The sequence below is a fragment of the Phascolarctos cinereus genome, unplaced genomic scaffold (genome assembly GCF_003287225.1).
Source record: "Phascolarctos cinereus isolate Bilbo 61053 unplaced genomic scaffold, phaCin_HiC Scaffold_1;HRSCAF=81, whole genome shotgun sequence".
Classification (NCBI taxonomy): domain Eukaryota; kingdom Metazoa; phylum Chordata; class Mammalia; order Diprotodontia; family Phascolarctidae; genus Phascolarctos; species Phascolarctos cinereus.
In genome coordinates, this window is record NW_027555514.1 from 294,463,589 (window position 1) to 294,486,948 (window position 23,360).

The 23,360-nt window shown below is 52.1% G+C and overlaps 1 protein-coding gene across 2 annotated transcripts in view; it reads right to left on the bottom strand.

Annotated features, from left to right (window-relative positions):
• Positions 1-23,360, bottom strand: part of FBLN1 (fibulin 1) — a 71,964-nt gene that overhangs the window by 18,985 nt on the left and 29,619 nt on the right. For both annotated transcript variants that reach the window (XM_020977412.2, XM_020977413.2), the window contains exons 5-14: positions 22,037-22,099; positions 20,844-20,945; positions 20,138-20,275; positions 17,170-17,307; positions 15,571-15,714; positions 15,080-15,208; positions 11,545-11,670; positions 10,782-10,901; positions 9,744-9,875; positions 7,351-7,474 (exon numbers count right to left, since the gene is read on the bottom strand). In XM_020977412.2, coding sequence (XP_020833071.1) covers positions 7,351-7,474; positions 9,744-9,875; positions 10,782-10,901; positions 11,545-11,670; positions 15,080-15,208; positions 15,571-15,714; positions 17,170-17,307; positions 20,138-20,275; positions 20,844-20,945; positions 22,037-22,099 — 1,216 coding nt within the window. The remainder of the gene's footprint in view (positions 1-7,350; positions 7,475-9,743; positions 9,876-10,781; positions 10,902-11,544; positions 11,671-15,079; positions 15,209-15,570; positions 15,715-17,169; positions 17,308-20,137; positions 20,276-20,843; positions 20,946-22,036; positions 22,100-23,360) is intronic.

Consider the following 23,360-nt stretch of genomic DNA (forward strand, 5'->3'; position numbering starts at 1 on the left):
TACGACTCCAAGGCCAGGACTTTTCCATCCACCCCACATGACCTGTCAGTAAGAAAGCTTTCCCGAGACTTTGCCAGACACTATGCTGGGCAATGGCAAGGTAGTGCCTGCCCTCAAGGAGCTGACACTCCCAGTAGATGACACCCAGAAGCACTGAGGGTGGCAGAACACTTCACATCAGGAATCAGGGACCCCAGGAGCCCTCTCTGGGCATCCCTGGTACTCCAAGTGCAGGAGCTGAGAAGACCCAGGAGCACGCTGGAAGGGAGAGGATGCAGTAGGCGTGAGAGACCCCCATGAAGGAAGAATTGACAGGACTTGGTGATGGATGGAATGTGGGGAGCACTGGCCATGGGAAGGGGGAGGGGGAGGGGCAGCTAGGTGGTGCAGTGGATAGAGCACAGACCCTGGATTCAGGAGGACCTGAGTTCAAATCCAGCCTCAGACACATAACACTTACTAGCTGTGTGACCCTGGGCCAGTCACTTAACCCCATTGTCTAGCAAAAAAAAAAAGAAGAAGGGGGAGGGGAAAGAGGCCTTGCCAGACCCCAGAAATAGCTGGAGGGAAAGGAAGAAGTGCCTTTGGCCTTGGATGTACTGAATTCAAGGGGCTGGCAGGAGAGCCATGCGGGGAGAAGCTCACTGGTAGGGGAGGCAGGCCAGGAGTAGGGGAGCAAGTAAGGGTGTGAGCCGAAAGTCCTTGAAATCCAGGTGTGAGGCCCCCCCAGGCTTTCCTCTGTAATTCTGTTTCTAAAAAAAAAAAGCTATTTAAAGTTGTCATTAAGAGGGAGATCCAGGAACAGGGAGGGGTGATGACGGAGAGTCCAAGCTTAATTCAAAATAAGAAAAACTTCTGGACTGGCCGTTAGAGCACTGTGTGGGCTGAGCTGACAGGTAGTGAGATTACTCATCCCTGGAGGTGATCAGGCCCAGCAGAATGCTTGTCTTCCAGTGAGGCTGGAGAGGCCTGGACAGGCTGGCCGGATGGCCTCTTCAGTCCTCCTTAGTGCTAGAATTTCATTGTTCTGCTAGTGATTAGAGGGGACCATAGATGGAAAGGAAGAACCATCTTCATGGCAGTGTAGAAGCAGTTTGGAGGTGCCCCTTGGTACAATTATCCAGGAGCATTTATCAAGAAATTCACTAATTAGGGTCTCAGAATAGCAGGTCTGGGGGAGGGGAAGAGAGGGGAGGGTGACTAGAACAGGGAATGTCAGAGCTGGGAGGGGACCCAGAACAAAGGATGTCAGGTCTGGGAGGGGCCTTAGAACAGGGGATGGCAGGGCTGGGAGGGGTCTTAGAACAGGGGATGGCAGAGCTGGGAGGGGTCTCAGAACAAAGAATGTCAGGTCTGGGAGGGGCCTTAGAACAGGGAAGGCCAGTTGGGTCGGGGTGGGGAGGCCCTGGGTTTCTCTTGGGAAGCAGTGTGACAGACTTTATGCAAAGCCATTCTTTTGGGTCAGAGGATCCTGGCTCTAAAGCAGAAGTGCTGTCAGAGGGCACTTTTTTCAACCTTCTTATTTAACAGATGGGGAAACCAAGGCCAGGTACAATGAGGAGACTTGATGAAAGTCTCATAGGTGGTAATTGTCAGAGAAGAGATTTGAGCTACATTCTCGAACTCCAGAACTGAGGAAATCCAGAGCCTTGGGTTTGAATCCTGACTCTCCCTCTGCTCACCTGCTGGACTGTGGGCAGGCTATTTAATATCTCTGGGACCCATTTTCTTGCCCTACAGAACGGGGTAGGGGAATGGGGTTTGGACCCTGCACGATTCCTTCCAGCCCTTAATTTATGCGTGAATACTTTGGGTATACTTCAGGCTCTGGGAGCACAGCCTCAGGTCATCGATGGAGACTGCCAGGGGCTGCCTCCCTGTGGGCAGGGAAAGGATCGATCCTACGTGAAGGGTTCAAGCTCTCAGGCCAGCCAGCCTCACTAGTTCTCTGGTGCATTATTTCCTCATCTGGTCAGTAAGCGGCACTGTTGGCAAGAAAGCCCAAGGACTGAGGGAGCAGGGAAAGGGGGGTTTGGGAAAGTGTAACCGTAGAAGTTCTAGCCAAAAAAGACTCTGACAGCCATGTAAGGGTCGGACTCTATAAGGTCTAAGAAGAATAGAACACAATTGGAATAGCCAGGAAGGAAGGAAGGAAGGAAGGAAGGAAGGAAGGAAGGAAGGAAGGAAGGAAGGAAGGAAGGGAGGGAGGGAGGGAGGGAGGGAGGGAGGGAGGGAGGAAGGGAGGAAGGAAGGAAGGAAGGAAGGAAGGAAGGAAGGAAGGAAGGAAGGAAGGAAGGGAAAGAGAAGAGAGAAAAGGGAGAAAATAGGAAAGAAAAGGAGAAAGAGAAATGGGGGCAGAAGCATTCTTGGATACCCACTAATGTGAGGTCCTCATCTTTTCCCTCCATGGCTCTCCCTCCAGTGCTCAGTAACCCTGGAGGGGCCATGGGTGTGGGGATCTCCTCTTAGACTTCTCTTTGAGGTAATACAGAGGCTATCCCACCCCAGCCTGGGCACCCTTCTGGTAGGCCCTCAGGCAGAAGCCGCATGGCAAGGGGAGGGGTCGGGAGAGCCAGAGGTCTGAAGTCTGAGGTCAGCTCACATTCCTACAGCACCTTTAGGCTTGCAAAAGTGCTTCACAGACTATCACATGTAAGCCTCTTGTGAGCTAAGTGCTACAGAGAGCCTCATCCTCATTGGACAGGTGAGGAAACTGAGGCTCAAAGGCTTGCCCCAGGTCACCCAGTGAGTAAGTGACTGAGATGAGTGCAACCCCCCTCCCCTATTACATCGCCCAGCAGCCTCAGCAGCAGCAGCAAAAACAGCAGCTCACACCCCAATGGAACCTAGAGCTGAAAGGACCTTGGGCATCACCTCAGTCCACTTGAGGAGTGACCTCCCCCAAGGCATTCAAGCAGAGCAGACCCGGCCGTCTTCCGGCTGACGTTGACACCTGGTCCAGCCCCATTCCCGCGGCACCAGGACTTCAGTGACCCTCTTAGAGTTCTCGGCCATCCTTCTAAATCCCCATCTCTTTGTGTCCTCCCCTAGGCGGCACCCCGGTGGTTAGTGCTCTGCATAGACCCAAATTCCACCCCAGGCTCAGACATTACTAACTGTGACCCTGGCCAAGGTCACTGTGCTTCAGTTTCCTCATCTGTAAGGTTGTTGTGAGGATAAAATGAGATATTTGTGCAATACTTTGCAAATCTTCAGGAGTTTTGTAAATGCTGCTGCTGCTGACTACGTCCACCATCAGCTTCTGGGAGGGTCTCAGGATTCTTTGGGCTCTTGGGGATTCCATTGGTTTTAACTATTCCCTAGGGCCAGGTACAAAGACAGAATTGGTTGGGGGTGTGGAGAGGCAGGGGAGGTGTTGAGAATTTCTTGTGTCCTGGGAAGCACCCGAGCAAACCAAGGAGGCATTAGACCTGGCAATGCCCTCTTCTTACAGAGGACCTTCCCTCCCTCCCAGGGGTGGTAGGAAGAAAATTCTTGGAAATCCTATACCATTAAATCTACCCAAATTTGTTTTTCCTCATCTTTTCTTTGGCATGCATTCCCAGCATTGTCCTAATATGTCTTCCATGCAATTCCTCCTCTCCCCCACTGACAAGGAGCAAACCCCAACTCATTCAGGGCTACGAGACCACCAGTATGACCACCAGAATAAAAGAAACCCTGGGGCTGGTTTTGGTGAGCTACCTTGTCTTCCCAGAGGCCAGAGGTGAAGGCAGAGGACCCCATACCCCTTCTGTGGCTACTTGCCTGCCACGTGGCCATGTTCCTGCACTGGCAGATACAAGGCCACCAGTATTTGGGGCCAACTACCACCCACATGAGAGATCTCGATTATCGCGTGGATAGAGTCCGACCACAGGGATCCTGGATGATGAAAGTCACCATGGGTAAAGGAAAGGAGTGTGAGAGCCCTGGGGAGCCCATGGCTCTCCCCCTGCATTGGCCTCATAGGGGTACTGAGGAGGGATGCTCTGCCCACGGCCTCCATCTCATCCATCCTCCATCTTCCCACCAGGTAGCTTAGCTGATAGCTAGGAGAAGCTGCATCAGGCTAGCTTCTCTGCATGGAGGCTAGCTGAACCCTCCTCCAGCTTCTGGAGGGTACCAAGTACTAACAGCCAGAGGTAGTATTACTGTTATTATGCCCCAGAATACTAGAGCCTCCATGAGAGTCACAGCTCTTCTACAGACCAGCTTAACAATCCATACAGGACAAGCAAAGTGGATGAGGACTGTTGATGTACTTTTTTACGGAGTTAGTTAATCAGTAGCTTTATCTGAGATATGCTGGGGTTAAAATTGTAGAGGAAGAGGAAGAAGAGGAGGAGGAGGAAGGAGGCCAGGGAATTTGGATCCTGGAGTTCCTGAGGAGAGCTAGCCTTCTTGGCATTCTACGTTTCCCACTCCTTCCCTTTGCATTAGCCATCCCCCATCCCCGTAAGAAGCCAGGAAGTCACACGGTCAGACCCAGACTTCAGGAAAATAATGTTTACACCTATGTGTAAGAGGAATTGGAGAGGATGGAGCCCTGAGACAGAGAAACCCATTAGATTATTGAACAAGGGTGATGAAACTTCTTGTAATGAAAGAAGTGACGTGGTTTAGCTACAGATCATACACGTGGACTGAACAAGAGAATGGACTACCAGATGGTGGCCCTAAGATTGGGAAGTTGGGTCCCTGGAAGGATGGTGGTGCCCTGGACAGCCTTAGGTCCTCCCTCAGTTTTCCTCTCTGTAAAGTGAAGGGCTTGGACTAGATGGTCACCAATGTCCCATCTCTAAATGTTTGAGCCTGTGACTGGCAATGCCAGAAAGTCAGCCTTAGGCAGAGGCCTGGGCTCTGGGAACCTGGCCACATGCGGCCTGCAGGGCTGCAGCCACAACTAGATTGCTTCTAGGCTTTGTGGTAGTAAACAAGTCAGAAGCAGATGCCCTGGGAATGAAGCCTGATTCAAACCCCTAGACCCCCAAGAGACGGTCCAAGATCAGACTCCCAGGGAGGGAGCAGCTGCAGGCCTGAGGAAGGGGGAGAATAGTCCCAGACACCTGACTGCTTTGGGAGAAAGCTTCCCCACCCACCGAGGGGTCCGAGGGCCTCTGCTCCCAGGGTCTGGCCAGCCCTGACAGGCTTCCTAGAGGGAGCGCCCACAAGGCAGAGAGGGAACAAGACTGAGGCAGAAAGACACAGTCTGGGCTGGAAGGCAGTGGCGGTAAGAGGGATCGGACACTGAAGAAAATGGGACACCTGATGGAGGCTCTGGCTGCCTTTCAGCCATCACCGGGCCAGCCTGGTGAGTGCCGGGACCAGGAGCCCAGGCCTGGGGCTGACCAGAGCACTGTGGGAGCCCAGGAGCCGGGGACAGCAGCCTTGAGCAGTCACCCCGACTCCTTCTCAGGCCCAGAGAACAGAAGCTTCAACGGCTACTGCAGTGAACAGGGGAGAGGCATCCCATCTGGAGCCTTAAAGGACCTTAGAGACCGCTCATTCTACAGGGGAGGAAACTGAGGCGGGGGGTGGGGCATGAAGGAACCGATTAGCACAGCCCAGATTTCAACCGTCTTCTACTACAGAACCCCTTTGGCAGCCCAGGGAAACCTGCAGCCCCGTTCTTGGAAGAATGTTTCTAAATACATAAACTGTACCAGATTACAAAGCAAACCAATTCTGTTCTTTAAAGATGTTGGTTTTTAATTCGTCCAAGTTAAGGAGTCCCCTGAAATCTATTCACAGACCCCTGCAAGGGCAGGGGTGTCAGGGATCCCCACTTAAGAACATACACGGAGTGAATATTCTGAGACAAGGCTGAAAGGTGCCAGTTTGTGAGGGACTTTGAATACAAGGCTGAGGGGCTTGAATTGGACCCAGCAGACAACAGGGAGACTTTGAGGAGTCTGTCATGCGTGACCAGATAATCAGACCTTCCTTTCTGGGTGTGCGCTATCCAAGGCTCCCAGAGCTGGGAAGCTCCCCTACCCCCTTCCTTCTCTGGATACCACCCAGTCACTAACTGGTGCTTAAAAGAAGCATTGGGACCATGATGAGAGTCTCTTCCTGAAGAAATCTGGGCTCTTTGGGCATCAGCCAACCAGAAGACACTAGGTAAGTACCTCCCACGTGCCAGGGACTCTGGACGCCCTCAGGGGATAGAGCTGTGGGCTACTGTGGAGGTAAGGGGAACTCAGGAGCACTGTGGATAATGTGTGCAAGGCCTGGGGGAGACGAGGCCCAGGCCAGCCCCAGAGCCCCTCCGCCAGCTTGGGAAGGACTGCTGGCCTTGCTCAGGATTCACAGATCAAGACTGGGGCAAGGGCCCCTCTAGGTCCATGGGAGCCAACCTGCTCACGTGCAGTCAGAACTCAGCATCCTTCCCCCAGACCTTCCCCTCTTGGGAACTTCCCCACTTCTGTCGTAGGCAGCCTTGCCCTTCCAGACAGCCAAGCTCGAATCCTTGGTGTCTCCCTCCGCCCCTGTCGGCATGTCTTCTTCCACCTTCCCATCCTCTCTCCTGTCAGTTCCCTTCTCTCCATGCTCACGGCAGACAGCCAGGAGTAGGCCCCCTTCCCTCCCACCTGGATCACTGCAACAGCTGCTGGGCCTGGGTCTTTGGCTGTCTCAGTCTGTCCCCACTCTGGCCCATCCTCCATTCGGCCACTAAAGTGGTTTTCCTATCCTCCTGCTCTACAAGCATCAATGACTCCCTATCACCTCCAGGTTCAAACGGCTTTTAAAGCCCTTCACAGCCTGAGTTCTTATACTCCGCTGCCCTCCCTGGGCTGTCTCAACTGGCCTCCTGGCTGTTGCTCCCGAAGGACACCCCATCTCCCGACTCCAGGCCTTCTAGGTATGTTCCTGTCAGTCCTCGAAGGCCTTCTGGAATCCCTCCAGTCTGCACTCCGCCTTCTGCAGGGGGCCTTTCCTGCTCTAACCCATCCACAGACACTCCCATTTATGTCTTGGATGCCCTAAATTGTTTCTCTATTAGACTGTGACCTCCTTGAAGGAAGGGACGTGTCATTGCCTTTCTTCATAGTCTCAAGTGCTTTAGCACACAGTAGGTGATTCCTACATGTTTGTTGACTGACTGGCTGACTTGACAGAGAGGAAGCAGAATTTAAACCTTCTTCCGGTTACATCACGCTGCTTTCTCCATGTATTCACCACAGCCCCAGACTGAATATCTGAGCAGACTTTGACGCTGGGAGGAGAATAAGCTCAGGCAGCTCGGGAAGGGATCACATGGGCTTTTTTATAGTGGCCCATCTCCGGGGAGTGACCCCAGACCAGAGCTGACCCCCCCCCAGCTCCCCAGGAGCACCCACTACTCACGTGTCACCAGATCTGCGATAGTTTTCGGGGCAGTCGAAGGAGAGACATCGGAAGCTGCCCTGGATGTTGAAGCAGGTGGCGTTGATGGAGCAATTGTGGGTGCCTGCGGCACACTCATCGATGTCTGTCGGGGACACAAGATGGTGAGCTCAGGATGCCTTCCCCTAATATCCCGCCACTGGGGACACTAAAGTACTCAATGCCCAAAGCCCAAATCCCTGCACAGCGGTACCCGCTGCAGTGCCCTGGCCTAGAGCTGGGACCCAGCCTGGCACAGAGTGAAGCAGGCTGGGAATCAGATGAGCCAGGCCTGCCTCCGTCACTGGCAGAAGGGAAGAGCTGGGTCCAAGTAAAGCCTCTGACACCTTCTGTCTACAGGGTGACCCCGGTGTGGAAACAGACGGACTCCCACAGCCCCTCCTTCACTTTCAAGCGAGCCTATTCTGAAGCCTGCTGAAGAAATCTTCCTTTAATCCTGGCCCGCCACCCTCCCCCCAGCCCAGCCCAAAGGCTGGTGCTGGTGCCAGGGCCTGGAACCCCCAGATGGATCTACCTCAGAGCAGTCTCCTCTTTCTTCAGGCCCTAAGGGGGGCTGAAGGAAGAAGTCTGATTCCTTGGGGTAACTGAAGTTCCTTGACCAGCTGGGAGAGAACCTTTGAAGGGCATGGTCAAAGGCAGCCGGATGGCTTTAGGAAAATGGTTCTCCAAGCAAGCACCCCACAGTGCCACACAAACCTAAGTGACTGTCATTCTCTCTTTGGTGAGGCAAACTCAACTGTACTGTTATCTAACCTCTGCAACCTCACTCAGTCTTGACTCTGAAATATTCGGCACTCGAGAATTCTACAGACTGTGACTTCCAAGTAGGTGGGCTAGGGCACTGCTCCCTTCTGTTCCTCGGATCTCCGGCAGCAAAAACAAATGTAGCATGCACCCCCGGGTACCTTCATACACCCACTTAAGATGCCATTAAGGAATTTTTAGCTCAAACCTCTTAGAGCTTCGTCAAGAACCCTTAAGGGGTTCACGCTAAACAGGACCCGCTGTGCCAGAGAGATGTTCAAGGGCATAAGCAGACTCTGTCAGTTTGGATATTTTTCCCTCTAAGCAGAAAAAATTACTTAGAATAACGTTGGTTAATAAAAACACCCATTTGATGCCTATTCTCAAGGACACTGGCTTAGCACAGCGAGGACACAGAGCGGATGCTTAATAAGTGGGACTGCTCTGAAGGATTATTTTCTCGACTTTAATGGGGACTGTCTGCTTCTGGATTATGCTGGATCTGTTTGAGATGGTGAATGAAGAGGAAGAGAATGTGAAACCTGGAATAAAGATCTGAGTCAGCCCTGAAGCAGATGCAGCAGGGAGAACGTCTGCTCCAAGACAACCAGGTCTCTACTCCAAATGTCACTGTCACAGAATGGGGTGTGTGCCCCGTTAGGCCACTGAGCCCGACTGAGGAAGAAATAGAAACCGAGCCCCTTACTGGCTCCCCTTTGAAATGGTAAGCCCTCTCTGGGCCTCACTTTCCCTGTCTGGTTCATTTCTATGGCCCGTGTCTGAGGCATGCTTTTGTCACTGACGACCATGGTGACCACAGCTGCTTCTTCCTCAGAGGCTCCATCTCCTCCCCCTTAGGAAGGACTTCAGCCCTGTCTTGGAGCTCTTAGGGAATGTCAGTCTTTCCTGCCCCTTCCCCGTGACACACCTCCTCTGCCTTTCTACCATTACAGGACTGGGAATTGGAGCGGGTCTAGGAAACCCTCTGAGCCAATCCCTTTGTTTTACAGATAAGGGGCCTGAGTTCCAGAGGGAAGGTCTCTGCCTAACATCACGAAGCGAGGTAGGATTTGAACCCACACCCCCTCACTCCAAATCCAACCCTAGAGGCACAGGAACCATGCCAGAGTCATGGAACATTTGAACTCAGAGGGTCACTAGAGATCATGGAGCCCCACAACCCTCCTCAGCTCATGTTTTGTCAATGAGGAAACTGAGGCCCAGAGATATAGTGACCTGCCCCAGTTTACACAGGTAGTAGATAGTAGGTAGCAATGCCAGGACTCATCTGCCAGTCTCTAGACCCTTAATTAAATAAGTTTGAATGTGAAGGGGAGAAGGAGGGGGGAGGAAGAGGGAGAGGGAAAGAGAAGAAGGAAGAGGAGAAGGAGGAGGAAGAAGAGGAGGAAAAAGAGGAAGAGGAGGAAGAGGAAGAGGAGGAGGAGAAAGAGGAGAAGGAAGAGGAGCAGGAAGAAGGGAGAAAGGAGGGGCATGAGGGGCCAAAGGACAGGCAGGAGAGCCAGCCTTAGAGGGTCAGTAGCTACTTGAAACAGCGAGTCCATGTTCCTTGGTTGTTCTCCCAGCCCCCTTGCCCAGCCTCCCAGACATACCTTGACAGCTCCGCCCATTGGCGGCCAGCCGGTAGCCTGTTGCTGGGCAGTGGCATTGGAAGCTCCCGGGCACGTTGAGGCAGCGGTACGAGCATATGTGTCCTCCCGTGGGCAGAGCACACTCGTCAATATCTGCCAAGGAGAAGCCCTGGATTATCTCATTTGTTAGAAGCAGAGGCTACCACCACCGTCATCATTGTTATTATCATTCCCATTTTATAGAGGAGAAGACTGAGGCTTGCTAGAATGGTGTAGTTACTAAGTACCAGGGGCAGGATTTGAACCTGAGTTTTCGACTCCAGTTCCAGTGATGCTTCCCTAGCCTACCCTGCTTTGCCATAAAGGTTACAGGGATGTAGATTTCATTTCAACATAAACAAAAACTTCCCAGCGGCCATCACTGCAGGTGATGCCAATCTCTCTGGACCTTGCCAAAAGCCCTTTTTATTCCATTATAAAGGATGGAAGAAGGGAGGGGAACAGTGGAACACAAGTGACAGAAGAATGAAAGGCGATCAATCCAGATTTGTTAAAAGTAAAAAAATGGGGGAGCTCCTTTGCCGTGCTCTCCTGCCCCCCTAGTCTCCTAGCAGAGGGTGGGGGCCGGGTCCAGAGCTCTGAGGGAGGAAGGATCTATGTTCAGGGCAGGGATTAGGGGATCGGTTCTCTGGGGTCTGTTAGCTTAAAAGAAGGCTAGGAAGATGCCACTTCCCTAAATCACCAAATGCCATCCCAGCTCCACCCTAGACCCTCCCTCAGACCCATGTCCCACGCCTGCTGTGTATCCCATGGTCTGGGTCCAGGCCAGCCCACTCCCACACCCGAAGCCTCTGGGAGGGTGGGCCCTGGTCTGCTCCCTCAAGCCAGCATGGACCCATCACGTCCTGGCTAATCCGTGGGTCGGTGGAATGGATGAGGATATAAAGGAATGAGAAACTTCCCCAGTGGACATCCAGCAGGCCCTTCCTCATTGTCCTTGGGAGAAGCAGCAGCCGGGGCCCTAGGGCCGGGGTCTCCCATGGCCCAGGCAGCTTCTACCTTCACATGTGATCCCGTCCACATCACTGAGCTGGTAGCCCCGGCGGCAGTAACACTGGTAGGAGCCATACACGTTGGCGCACTCTTGGCTACAGGGGCTGCTGCTGCACTCATTCAGGTCTGGAAGAGAAAGCAGCCCTTCAGGGTGCAGGGAACAAGGGGAGAGCCCAAGCACCTAGACAGATGTTTGCTCTTCCCTTAAAAAGGCAAAATATGAACTAACAGCTGTATCCGCATCCTAGACAGTGAGACCCGGGACAGGGCTTAGAACATGGAGGGTCAGAGCTGGGGGAGCCCAGAGGACAGAACGTCAAGGGATGGGAAGGAGCTTAGAACACTGGGATGGCAGAGCTGGAAGAGCCTGAGAACACGGAATGAAAGTGTCAGAACAGAGAAGGATCCTAGAACATGGAATGTCAAGAGCTTAGAATACAAAATATCAAGAAATGGAAGGGAGCTTAGCACATGAAACATCCAGAGCTAGGGAGCTTAGAACAGGGCAGGTGCCTCAGAGATTATCTGGCCCAACCTCCTCAGTTTTCAGAGGTGGAAACCGAGGCCCGGACAGAGAAGCCATTTGCGCCGTCAGAGGGAAGCTGAGGGTCTTGCCGAGATCAGCAAACCCGCCTCCTGCCTCCCAAACATGGCTTTTCTCTGTGGCCTCCCAGCACCGGGCTCTGGTTTTGTAGTTGGTGCTATGAGCCTGTTGGGGCAGTGGGTGGAACTGGCCCCATTGGCTGTGGCCCAGTCCTTGCCTTCTTACCTTCACACGATCTCCCGTCAGAAGAAAGCCTAAAGCCTATGGTGCAGCTGCAGTGGTAGGAGCCAGGGGTGTTTTCGCACTTGTGGCCACAGAGACGCCCGGGATAGCGTCGGCACTCATTGATATCTGAAAGGAGGGACAGGAAGTGGGGCTGACAGCCCCTGCCACCATCCCAGGCAATGTGGAATGCCTCCCTGCCCTCGCTCACTGCCTGGTACCCTGGGTTAGGAATTGGGAGACCCCGTTCCAGCTGGGAGTCCGTGAATCACAGGCTCTCAGCACCACCTGGGTCCTCCCACAGCTATCCAGTCCACCCCCTATCTGAGCATCGACCCCTTCCACAACAAGGAAGGGCCATTGGGACCCTCTTGAAGCTTCCAGAGTGGGGATGCCAGAGCTCCGGACCTCGGGCACCTCATCTGGCAGATGCATCCTGCCTCTGCCAGCCTAGCAAGGGTGTTGGGAGGAAAACGTTTATGGGTAAGAAGTGCTACAAATGTGAGTTGAGATGAAATTCATAAGCAGTCTGTGCTGCGGGTCATTGTCCAGTGGAGACAGATCTCAAAGGCCAGTGGTTGCCTTCTGCTCCGTCCATGAATCACTTATATCCTAAGTAGCCACACCCCCTTGGTCAAGGTCAGAGGTCATAGATGTCTGAGCCAGAAGGCCCCTTAGAGGTCATTTTAGTCCCTTTGTGTCCTCAAGTAAGTCAGCCAGCCTTCTTGTGCTTCATTTCCCTGTCTGTGTAAGGTAAGTGACATCTGGGGACCTCTGACATCCCTTCCAGGTCTACACATACCATCATATAGTCTCGTGCCATGTTACAGATGAGGAAAACACAAACCTGCCCGAGTCACAAAGTGCAAGGGCCAGATTCAAGTCTTTAACTCCAAATTCAAACCCAATTGCTTTGGGTGTCAGTGATCTTTCTTTTTTAAATTAAATCAAATTTTCAAATGAAGATCCACTTTCTTTGTCCTCTTCGTCTTTCCTCTCCCCAACATTGAGAAAGCAAGAACAAAACCTACAAATATGTTGAGTCAAGCAAGCCAAATTTCCACATTGGCCACAACCAACAAAGAACAAAAAAAAATCTGCCTCAATCTGCAATCCTCATGCGTCATCACGAGTCCTCTGGAATTGTGGTGGGCCATCGTGTCGAGCAGAGTTACCAAGTCTTTCAAAGCCGTTTGTCTTTACAATGCTGTGTTGCAGCAGAAATTGTCCTCCTGGTTCTGCTCACTTCACTCTGCATCAGTTCACATGAGTCTTCCCAGGTTTTTCCGAAGTCTGCCTACTTGCCATTTCTTATAGCCCAGTAGTATTCCACCACAATCATATACCACAGCTTGTCCAGCCATTCTCCAATGGATGGGCATCCCCTCAATGTTCAATTTTTGCCGCCACAGAAAGAGCTAGAAATATTTTTGTATACATAGAAATATTTTTGTATACATACATTTTGTATGCATCTATAAAATATTTTTTATACATTCTTTTCCTTTTGCTTGGATCTCTTTGGGGTACAGACTTAGTAGTGGTACTGCAGGGTCAGTTTTGTAGTTTTATAGGCCTTTAGGCATAGTTCCAAATTGTTCTCCAGAATGGTTGGATCAGTTCACAACTCCACCAACAGTGTTTAGTGCTTCAATTTTCCCACATCCCCTCCAACATTTATTATTTTCTTTTTTGTTACCCTAGTCAGTCTGATGGATGTGAGGTGGCACCTCACAGTCGTTTTAATTTGCACTTTTCTAATTGCTAGTGATTTAGAGCATTTTTAAAAATATGCCTGTTGATAACTTTGATTTCATCCACTGAAAACTGCCTGTTCATATCCTTTGACCATTTATCAGGGATGTAAATGGTTCTTATTCTTATAAACTTGAATCCATTTCCTGTATATCTTAGAAATTAGACCTTTATCAGAGAAACTTGTTGCAAAGATTTTTCCTCCTTTTACCTGCTTCTCTTCTCATTTTAGCTGCTTTGGTTTCGTTTGTATAAAAACTTTTCAATGTTATGGAATCACAATCACTCATTTTACCTTCTGTGACCATGAACTCTTCCCCTACCCAGAGACTTTTTATTTTTTTGGTGAGGCAATTAGGGTTAAGTGACTTGCCCAGGGTCACACAGCTGGTAAGTGTCAAGTGTCTGAGGCCACATTTGAACTCAGGTCCTCCTGACTCCAAGGCCGGAGCTCTATCTGCTGTGCCGCCAAGCTGCCCCGTCTCTTCCTTGTTCCTCTAGTATGTTTCTGATGGTTGACGTCGAGGTCACACCCCCTTTGGAGCCTGTCCTGGTACGTGGTGGGAGATGCTCGTCTAGACCTAGTTTCAGCCAAACTGCTTCCCAGCTTTCCTGACAGTTTTTGCCAGATGGTGAGTTCGTGCCCACAGAGCTGGGTCTTGGCGTTTGCCCGACATCAGGCTCCTGTGCCTGTTTGCTTCTGTATGTTGCATCTGCTGTACTGTTCCCCCTTTGTCTTCCCCAGTGCCGAGCTGTTCTGATGGTTGTGGCTTCATATTTGAGCCTGAGGTCTGGTACTGCCAGGTCCCCTTCCCGCCCACTCTTAAAATGAATTCCCTCGATATCCTTGACCTCCTGTTTCTCCAGAATTTGGTTTGCTATCCTCTTCTAGTTCTAGAAAGTGATAATTTAGTAGCTCAATAGGTTGTGGCACTGAATAAGTAAATTAGTTTAGGTACTATTGCCCTTCTATTGGCTCAGCCATGAGCGGCTCACATTTTCCCAGTGATTCAGATCTGTCTTTATCTGTGTGAAGGGTGCTCTGCAACGGTGTTTGTACACCTGTCAGCACGCATTCTTCCATTTTACATGCAAGGAGACTGAGACCCAGGTAAATGACGCAGTGGAAATTCTCTCCCAGAGCATGTCAGAGCTGGGAGAGCCTTAGAACACAGAATGTGGCTGGCACATAGCAGGTGTTCACAAAGACTTGTTAATGGATCAGCTGATGGGTGCCTGCCCTATGCTAAGCTAAGCGCTGGGTAAACTGAGTAGGCAAAACCAGCACCTCAGGGAGCTTCCCCTTCTATCAGCAAGACAACGTGTACCGTGGCAGTTGTGGGTCAACACAGAATGCATCCAGAACGAATACAGGGAGCCCAGGAAGGAGGGGCAGCTGAGTACGGCCTCTGAAATCAACCACCATCATTTCTTCAGCATCCTCTGGTCCCAAAGTGCCTGACATCCATCCCTTCACTGACTCCTTTGCAGCGCTGTGAGAATGGCAATGGGGCAATGTTTGTTATCCCCATCGCATAGATGGTAAACTGAGTCTCAGAGAAATCAGGGGACTTGCACAAGGTCACGCAGCTCAGTTCAAAATATGGACAAAGGCCTTCCCATTTCAAGACTAAGTTGTCTTTCTCTGCCCCGGCCAAGGTTGCTGGGGTCCTCTGCCTTCAGTCTTTCCCCAGGCCAGTCACAAACACCAGAGTCCTTCACTGCCGGACCCAAGGCAGTGTGGACACGGCCAAGGCCAGCCAGCGGCCAGCTGAGCACATACCTGCACATGTTCTGCTGATTCCATCAAAATAGTAACCCGCCTTGCAGTCACAGCGGAAACTGCCAGGAGTGTTTATGCAGAGATGCCCGGCTCCACAGGGCTCCGAGGGCGGGGAGCACTCGTCCACATCTGGCAAGACAAGAAGGGGGAGTGGAAAGCCTGGCTGGGCAGTTGGGCTCTTAAAGAGAGGAAGGAGGAAGGCAAGAGGAGGGTGTGGGGAAGGGGAGAGGGAAAGGGGAGGGGATAAGGCAGGGGAAGAGGAGGGGGAAGGGTTAGGGAAGGGAAGACTAAAGAGAAGGGAGGAGAGGACAAGAAGGTGGGAAAGAAGCAGGAGGGGGAAAGGGAAAAGAGAAGAGGGAAAGGGCTGGAAGGAAGGCATAAGTGCAGGCGGCTTCACTCGAGGCTGCGCTCCTGGTGGGAATCCCTCCCCTCCCAAGCGAAGGTTAGACCCAGGGACACCAGGCCACTCATGGCGGCCCTCCTCTACCCACCTACACATCTCGTCCCTTCCTCATTGAGGTGGTAGCCTCGACCACAGTTGGGCACGTTTTTCTGGCAGGTGTAGGAGCCCTCGGTGTTGATGCATGTCTGCCCAATCGGACACGGAGCATTGATACTTAAACATTCATTGATGTCTAGGTGGGGAAGAAGCAAGGGCAGCTTGAGTGGGGTACGAAGTGAACCTCTCAGGGAAGGGCCCATCTCTGCCCTTCTTTCCCAGCCCCAAGCCGAGGAGGCCCAGCAGTGCAGGGGGAAGCGCGCTGGGCAGAAGCCCACGTTCCAATCCCTCCTGTGCTAATTACTGCTCTGTGTCCTCAGGCAGGTCACTTTACCTCCCCGGGCCTCAGTTTCCCCTCTATAAAACAAGAGGGCTGGGCTGGATGGCTTCTGAAGTCTCTTCTGGGGTGCAGCTAGATGGCACAGTGGATAGAGTACTGGCCCTGGAGTCAGGAGGACCTGAGTTCAAATCCAGCCTCAGACACATGATACTCACTAGCTGTGTGACCCTGGGCAAGTCACTTAACCCTGATTGCCTCACCAAAAGAAAAAAAATGAAGTCCCTTCTGGCTCTAGATGCTACAATCTCCCAAGCCAGATCCCAAATCCCTCAGAAATTTCAGCCTCAGTAGCCTCAGAGGACACCCAAGTGGGTGAAGAACACCCTAAGTTACACGAGTAGTCAATGGCAGAGCCTGGATTGGAAGCCAGGTCTTTGACTCCAAGGCATCAAAGATTCTCGAAGCAGGGACTGTTGTCCCTAGAAAGATCAGAATCTGAATCAAGCAGAGAGAAGCCACAGGCCATAGAGAGCTGAATAACTAGGAGGTGGCTGGGGCAGAGGAGAGCCCTGGCCCACCTTGCCTTGGGGAACACCTGGCTGCCATTTGTGGACCTGTTTCCTCCTCTGAAATGTGGGTACTGGACTTGATGGTGGCTAAGGCACCTGCCAGCTTTAAGGCCCAAGATTTTCTGATGCTGCAAGAAACTTTGCAAAGGGATCCAGCCCAGGGCAGCAAGGAGCCATCCCCACCTCTGTTCAAGTGATCCCTGTCACCTTCAGTGACCCCAGAGGGAAAAGCTCTGGGTGAGGAAGGGGTTTGGCAATGGGCATTTCCAATGTAGGACTTGATGAGAAAAGGTCTCCAGCTAGGAGGAAGCTTAGAACAGGGAATGTCAGAGCTGAGAGGGCCTCAGAGCAGGGAATGTCAGAGCTGGGAGGGAGCTTAGAACAGGGGATGAAAGAGCTGGGAGGGGCCTCAGAACAGGGCATGTCAGAGTTGGGAGGAGCCTCAGCACAGGAGATGTCAGGGCTGGGAGGGCCCTTAGAACAGGGAATGTCAGAGCTGGGAGGGCCTCAGAACAGAGCTGTGACAGCACCATCCAGGGTCTTTAGTCTCTCTGATCTCCCCCCAATCCCCCTCCCCCCAGGGCTCTTCCTTAGAAATGTCTATACCCTCCATTTTCACCATCTTGGCTCCCCTGGCCATCCTTCTCATCAGCCAGGCCATGAGGCATGGTGGCCCCTAAGCTCCTTGAGCCCATTTGAGCTAAGGACAGGCTTGCACAAGCTGGGGCATGGCATGTCTTACCAATACAGTTGCCCAGGGCATCCTGAATGAATCCACTTCTGCACTGGAGCTTGGGTCTGCAGCGAAAAGATCCTGGAGTGTTCTGACAGATGAAGGTGGGGAGGCAGTTGTGAATCCCAGTCTCACACTCATCAATGTCTGGGATGGCAGAAAAAAACAGCAAATCAAGGGTTGGCAAAAAGCTGCTGCCTCCTTTTAACTCTTCCTGAGACGCCTCAACCTGGCCGTCTCTGCTTATTCATTCACGAGCAGTCACCAAGCATGCAAGGCGTCTGTGTGGGCAGACCCAAAGACCAAGCCCACCATGTCCAAAATCACAGCATCTTAGGTCTCAAAGGGTCTTGTTTGTCAATTGACCAATGAGGAAACTAAGGCCTAAGAGGCGGCCAGATTTGCACACAGTCGAAGAGCTGGCTGGGAACCCGTGCCCCCTGAGGCTAATTTGGAGCCTCATTGGAAACTGAGCCCCACCTCCATGGCCCCAGATGCCCCTAAATAAGGCAAGAAACTTTCAGGTGGTGGGGTGGGGGAGGGCAGCATGAACAGAAACAGGCTGAGCTGCTCATCTACCCACTTTGAAAGGACCATAGATTTTCTTCTTTTTTTTCAGGCAATACTTTTTGCCAAGAAGAAAACCCCTTTGGAAAGTGTTTGCAGAAGACCATACAGAGCAAAAGAAGGTCAGACCCTCATCGGAATCCTACCATCTGGCCGGAGAAGGCTCCCTAGCCAGGCACGGCTGGATTTCCATACAGCTAAAACAAATGCCTTGGAGGACCTTGGAGGAAGCCTGCAGATCCGAGTTCAGATCCTGCCTCCCTCGCTTTCTGAGGGACCATGGACCAGCTCATCAACCTCAGCTTCCTCACCTGGAAAGTGAGAGGGTCCCCCCGCCATGGCTTCTAGCGCCCCCTCCAGATATCCACCCAGTGTCTGTCTTGCCCCAGGAAGCTCACTTTTGTCCTTTCTGGAAGCCGCCAAGAGGGGATTACGCTCAAACAGTACTTTAGTTACGTGGTTGGCACGTTCAGTGCCTGAAATCGACCCTGGACCATTGGAGATGACCAGGCACCATGGGAGCGGCGTCCATGATGCAGCTATGAACGCCAAGTGGCGTGCTTGGTCCTGAGAGGAGCGTTGGGGAGAACTGCAGAAGTGAATTGTTCAGTGTGTGCCTGGGGGGCGGGGGAGGTAAGCCACGCCCCCGAACCCCTGGGATGCTGCCTTCGACTCTGCTGAGTCACAAGACACTCTGAGGCCTAGGAGGGGGAGGAGGCTGCCAAGAAGAAGGGCTGAGCGGGGCCCTAAAGAAAAGGAAGGGTTAAGGCTCCCCCTCCGACCTCCCCAACAGGGGATCTCCAGGGAGAGGGAGCTCTCGCCCCGCAGATTTGCCTGGTCCAAGCCCCTGTGGAACCTTTCGTCTTCCTTAAACAGACCCCGAGCCAGCCTCCAATTCCTCTCCAACTCCCCACCAGTGGCCCTGACTTTGCTGTGTGGGGTCAGACAGGACCCTCTTCCCAGCATCACCTTCTCGAGCCTCCCTTGAGTCTAAACGGCCCCAGTTCCACTCAGTAGGCTTCTCATGGCATGCCCGCCTCTGACCAGTCTGTGGGCTCTCCTCTGGGTGCCGTGTGCCGCCCAAAACGGGCCAAGCAGAGCCGAACTCAGCATCCCTGATGTGCTGCTCTGGCCCGTGACTCTCCTAAGGCGCTCTCAGAGCCCAGGGCCACCTCTCTGGACTCTCACTGAGCTTGCAGACCCTGAAAGCCCCGGCTCTTTCACAGAAACCTTGTTGGAGCCGCACCTCCCCCAGGGGAGGGCCGCTGTCCACCCTGATTCCCTGCTCCTGCCTCCCGGGATCAGCCCATTTCTCAGCTCTCCCCTCCGTGTGTTAGCCACACCGTCCCTACCGGTCCGGAGTCATCTGCAGGACTGAAGCCTGCCATGTGAGCCTGGTCTTGGCTGTGAATGTGGAAGAGCTTGACACTGAAGGGCTGGCCACTCAGCCTCCCCTAGTCCCCACCCCTCCCCCTCATTCACAAAGATCAATCAGTCCGTCAACAATCATTAATTATGCACCTCCTACTGAATGTGCCAGATGTTAGACCTGGCAGCCTCCCGGCCGCAAAGACACAGGATGAAAGAATGATGGTGGGAGAGGACTGCGAAGAAGAGGAGGCTCTGGGGGCATCCCCTCCAGGCATGATGCCCACACAGGCACAGGGTCCCGAGAAGGCAGGGCAACACGGGGAAGGCCAAGTCTGGCTGGAATAAAGAGGGTGTGCAGGCCAGAGGGTGAGGGAAGCACCAAGCTGCAGAGAGCATCGAACGGTGAGCTCAAGGACTACGGAGCATTTACTGGGGAGACAGCGGGCACCATCGGAGGCTTTGATCACATCTGCGCCGGAGGAGGGTGGCCATTCTGACAGCGTCTGAAGAAAGGATTGGAAGGGGACAGACTGGGGACCTAGGTGGCTCTAACCACTGTCCGAGGGGGAGACAAGGCCTGGACAGACAGAGTGGGAATGGAAAGAAGGGGGCCAAGGGGACCTGGTGGTGGAGGGTCAGTGGGACCCAGCCCTGAGATGACCCTGAAACTTTGAGATGGGGTCTCCAAGATGGCGGCCTCTTCAACAGACCCAGAAATGCCGATGGAGCCAGTTCTGCTTTCTAGGAGTCAGCAGTCACTGCCACTGTAGGACCGTCCTGTCATTGGTGAGAGGGCTAAGTCTAGAACAAGCACCTTTTAAAGGTGGTCCACGGACTATTGGACTAAATGCCCCAGGCATCCCCCATCTGTCACCTCGTGCTGTCATTATCAGGTGCACAGGGTAGGGGTGTGCTTCTGCATGGGCCAGGAGCTGGCCCATGGTCACACGGCAGAGCGGCTTCACTGGCAGAGCGCTCAGGTCTTCTCCCCAGCTGGTGGTGACCCCACCACTACAGTCGCCCCAGGGACAGCACATACCTTTGCAAGTGTTGTCTTCCATGAGCTCGTAGCCTGTTCCACAGCTGCTCTCTCTTTGACAACGAAATGCTCCCACTGTGTTGATGCATATTTCCCCAATTCGGCAGTTGTGTGTACCAGTAACACACTCGTTGGTATCTGGGAAGGGCCGAGGAGAGTGACGTACAAGTGACAAGACTGTAGGAGGATAACTTACAAAAACCAATAGAACTTTGGGAGATACTGGGAGAAAAGGCAGCAGGTCAGAGTGGACCTGCTTCTGGTGCCCTCCAAGAGAATAGTCAGGACAAGTGACATTGTGGCCACAAAGTCCATGTTTTGCTCTCCTAGATTTCAATTGTCTATTGCTGATCATGTGACTTCAGTGGAAGTCTTCTTGAAGGACCTCCATGGGCCATGGACATGAGCCTGGGGCCACAGTGTAAGAAGTGGAGGATGAACTGTGACCAGGTTTCAGGCACAGTGGCCATAATGGGCCACCAGATCATGGATTTCTTTGGCTTCATCAACTCAAGAAGATGGTCTAATGCCCTGTGAAGATGCTGATTGGTGCAGCTGGAGAAAGCACCTCGTCCATGACACCAGGGACCCCTAAGTAGGAAGGAAGCCCTGCCTGCTCCGTGGGGCAAAGGAAAACAGACAGTCCTGGGCAAGACAGCACCGACAACCCCAAATCCTGGGGACTCTGAGCCCCAGGGTGGATTACCTTCACAGGAGACTCCATCAGGCAAGAGCTGATAGCCCACAAAGCAGGAGCAAACGACCGTGCTTCCCGTGTCTCTGCACTGCTGAGTGCAAGGACCCCCTCCTGAAACCAGACAGAGGAGTTGGCAAACAAACCCATTTCCCTAGATCACACCTTTTGCCATCTCAATTTTCTTTATTCATAACAATCATGACAACCCAACAGCCTTGTGAGGTCAAGTATTATCATCCTTATTTTACAGGTGAGGAAACTGAGGCAGAAAGAAGCTGAGTGACTTCCCGCAATCACACAGCTAGTACATGTCATGCCTTGGGCTCAGATTTGGGTCTTTTTACTGGAAAACCACTCCTCTTATCTTGTCTTTTATAGAAGCATCCTTACATATTTAAAATATTAAGAAATAAATATTTTTCCCTAAAACCCTTTCCAGACTCCTGGGAAAAGCCTCTTGGAAGTCAGAGGACTAAGTGTGATCTCTGGTCTTGAGGCAGATCTGTAAGATGAAAAGGGTGGATCAGCGCCTCTGGGGAGCACCAAAGAGCCCGTCTCCTACGAGGTCCAGGTCACATGCCCACCACCACCATGGGAAGCTCCTCAGGGGAAGGCATTGTCTTTATTCATCTTTACCTCTCCCCAGCTCCCTAGCACAGGGCTTGGAACATAGGACAGTTAATATAACAGCAGTTGATTGAATGAGTAAATGAGGGAATGAGTGAATGAAAGGATAAATCCCTAGTCAACAGACATGTGCCGAGTGCTGGAAATATTGGAAACTTCTTCTGGGGGCTGAGATTCTAAGCGGCCTAAAATAGGGTCCCTGCCCCCACTGGACCTGGAAGGATGGCCCCCATACCTAAAAAGAGAGCTCCCAGAGAGAGGGAGGTGAGGGAAGCCTGCCTGGAGGAAGAGGACCTGAGCTAGCCATGGCAGCTGGGCAGGACCAGTGATGCGGCTGTGCCACAAATCTGTCAGTATTCATTAAGTGCCTCCTCTGTGCCAGGAATGGCCTGGGGGTTTGGGCTTTTCCTAGCTAGCCATGAGGAGTCAGTTAGAGTTTATGGGTGTTCCCTGTGGCTCCTACACTCTCACCCTAGAAGCAATCAGAGAACCAGCCCTTCTCACACACATATAGTAGGCGCCAAATAAGTGCTTGCTGAATGAAGAGCTAGCAGGAATCTGCCACCTTCTCTCACCTCGGCATCGGTCATGCAGATAGGGGTCTTCTTGGTCCACAATATCCTCCTCAGGAATTTTAGCTATAGAGGGAGAAAAGGAAAAAGAACCCCAGAAGTTAAAGCTCTCCCTGACTAGACCCTCATCTTCCAAGAAGAGCCCAAGAATCCCCTCTTTCTAAAAAAGAAAAAAAGGGTTGGATTTTAAAGATCCTAGGATCTGATCTTACCTGGTCCAATCCCATCATTTTAATTCAAGACAATTCCATAAACATTTTGAAGCACCTACTATGTGCCGGACAGCTGAAGTATGGTAGCATTTAAATGACTTTTCCCAGGTCACCAGCATTGGAACCCAGGACCTCTGACTCTGGGCTCCTCCCATGGCATGGAGAAGGAGCTTCTCTTCAAAGATAGGGAGGGCAGGGATCACTGATGGGCTCATTTTCAAACTTGCCAGCCCCCCGCCCCATGCCTCAAGCCCTTCCTTAGATGCCAAGATCTCTTCTCCACCATCTCCAAATGAAAGCGACCTTGGCCTCCCAAACTGGATGAAAAGGCTGCTAGCCCTCGCCTTAAAGGATGATTATGAGGCACAAACATTGGAAAGGCGCTCTTTATAGTTGTGCTGATTCCAGATCATAAGGTAAATGTCAGTTGAGGCCCATCCTATGCACATTACCCGCTACTGGTCATGGGGAGGGAACGTGGCATGGAGGGTCAGGAAACCTTGCCTCTGCCACAGACCAGCTGTGTGACCCTGGGCAAGTCACTGAATTCGGTTCCCCCAGGCCACTTTCTCAGATGCCAAGGTAAGGAATGGCCATCAGTCCAGACACCAGAGGCTTCCACGCCAATGGACTCATGGGGGCAAGGGTACCTCCTCCACCCACCCTACCCCCAATATATAATTAAATAAATGAATGAACAAACTAATGAATGAATGAACAGATAGACAGACAGTTAGGCAGGCAGACAGACAGACCAAAAGACAGACGGATGGAAGGACAGACAGATAGATAGGTAGATAGATAGATAGATAGATAGATAGATAGATAGATAGATAGATAGATAGATAGATAGACAGACAGACAGACAGACAGGCAGGCAGGCAGTTAGAGAGATAGACAGACAGACAGACAGACAGACAGATAGATAGACAGACAGATAGATAGATAGACAGATAGACAGACAGACAGGCAGGCAGGCAGTTGGACAGATAGACAGACAGATAGACAGACAGACAGATAGATAGATAGACAGATAGACAGATAAACAGACAGACAGATAGATGGACAGACAGAAAGATAGATAGACAGATAGAAAGAGATGGATAGACAGACAA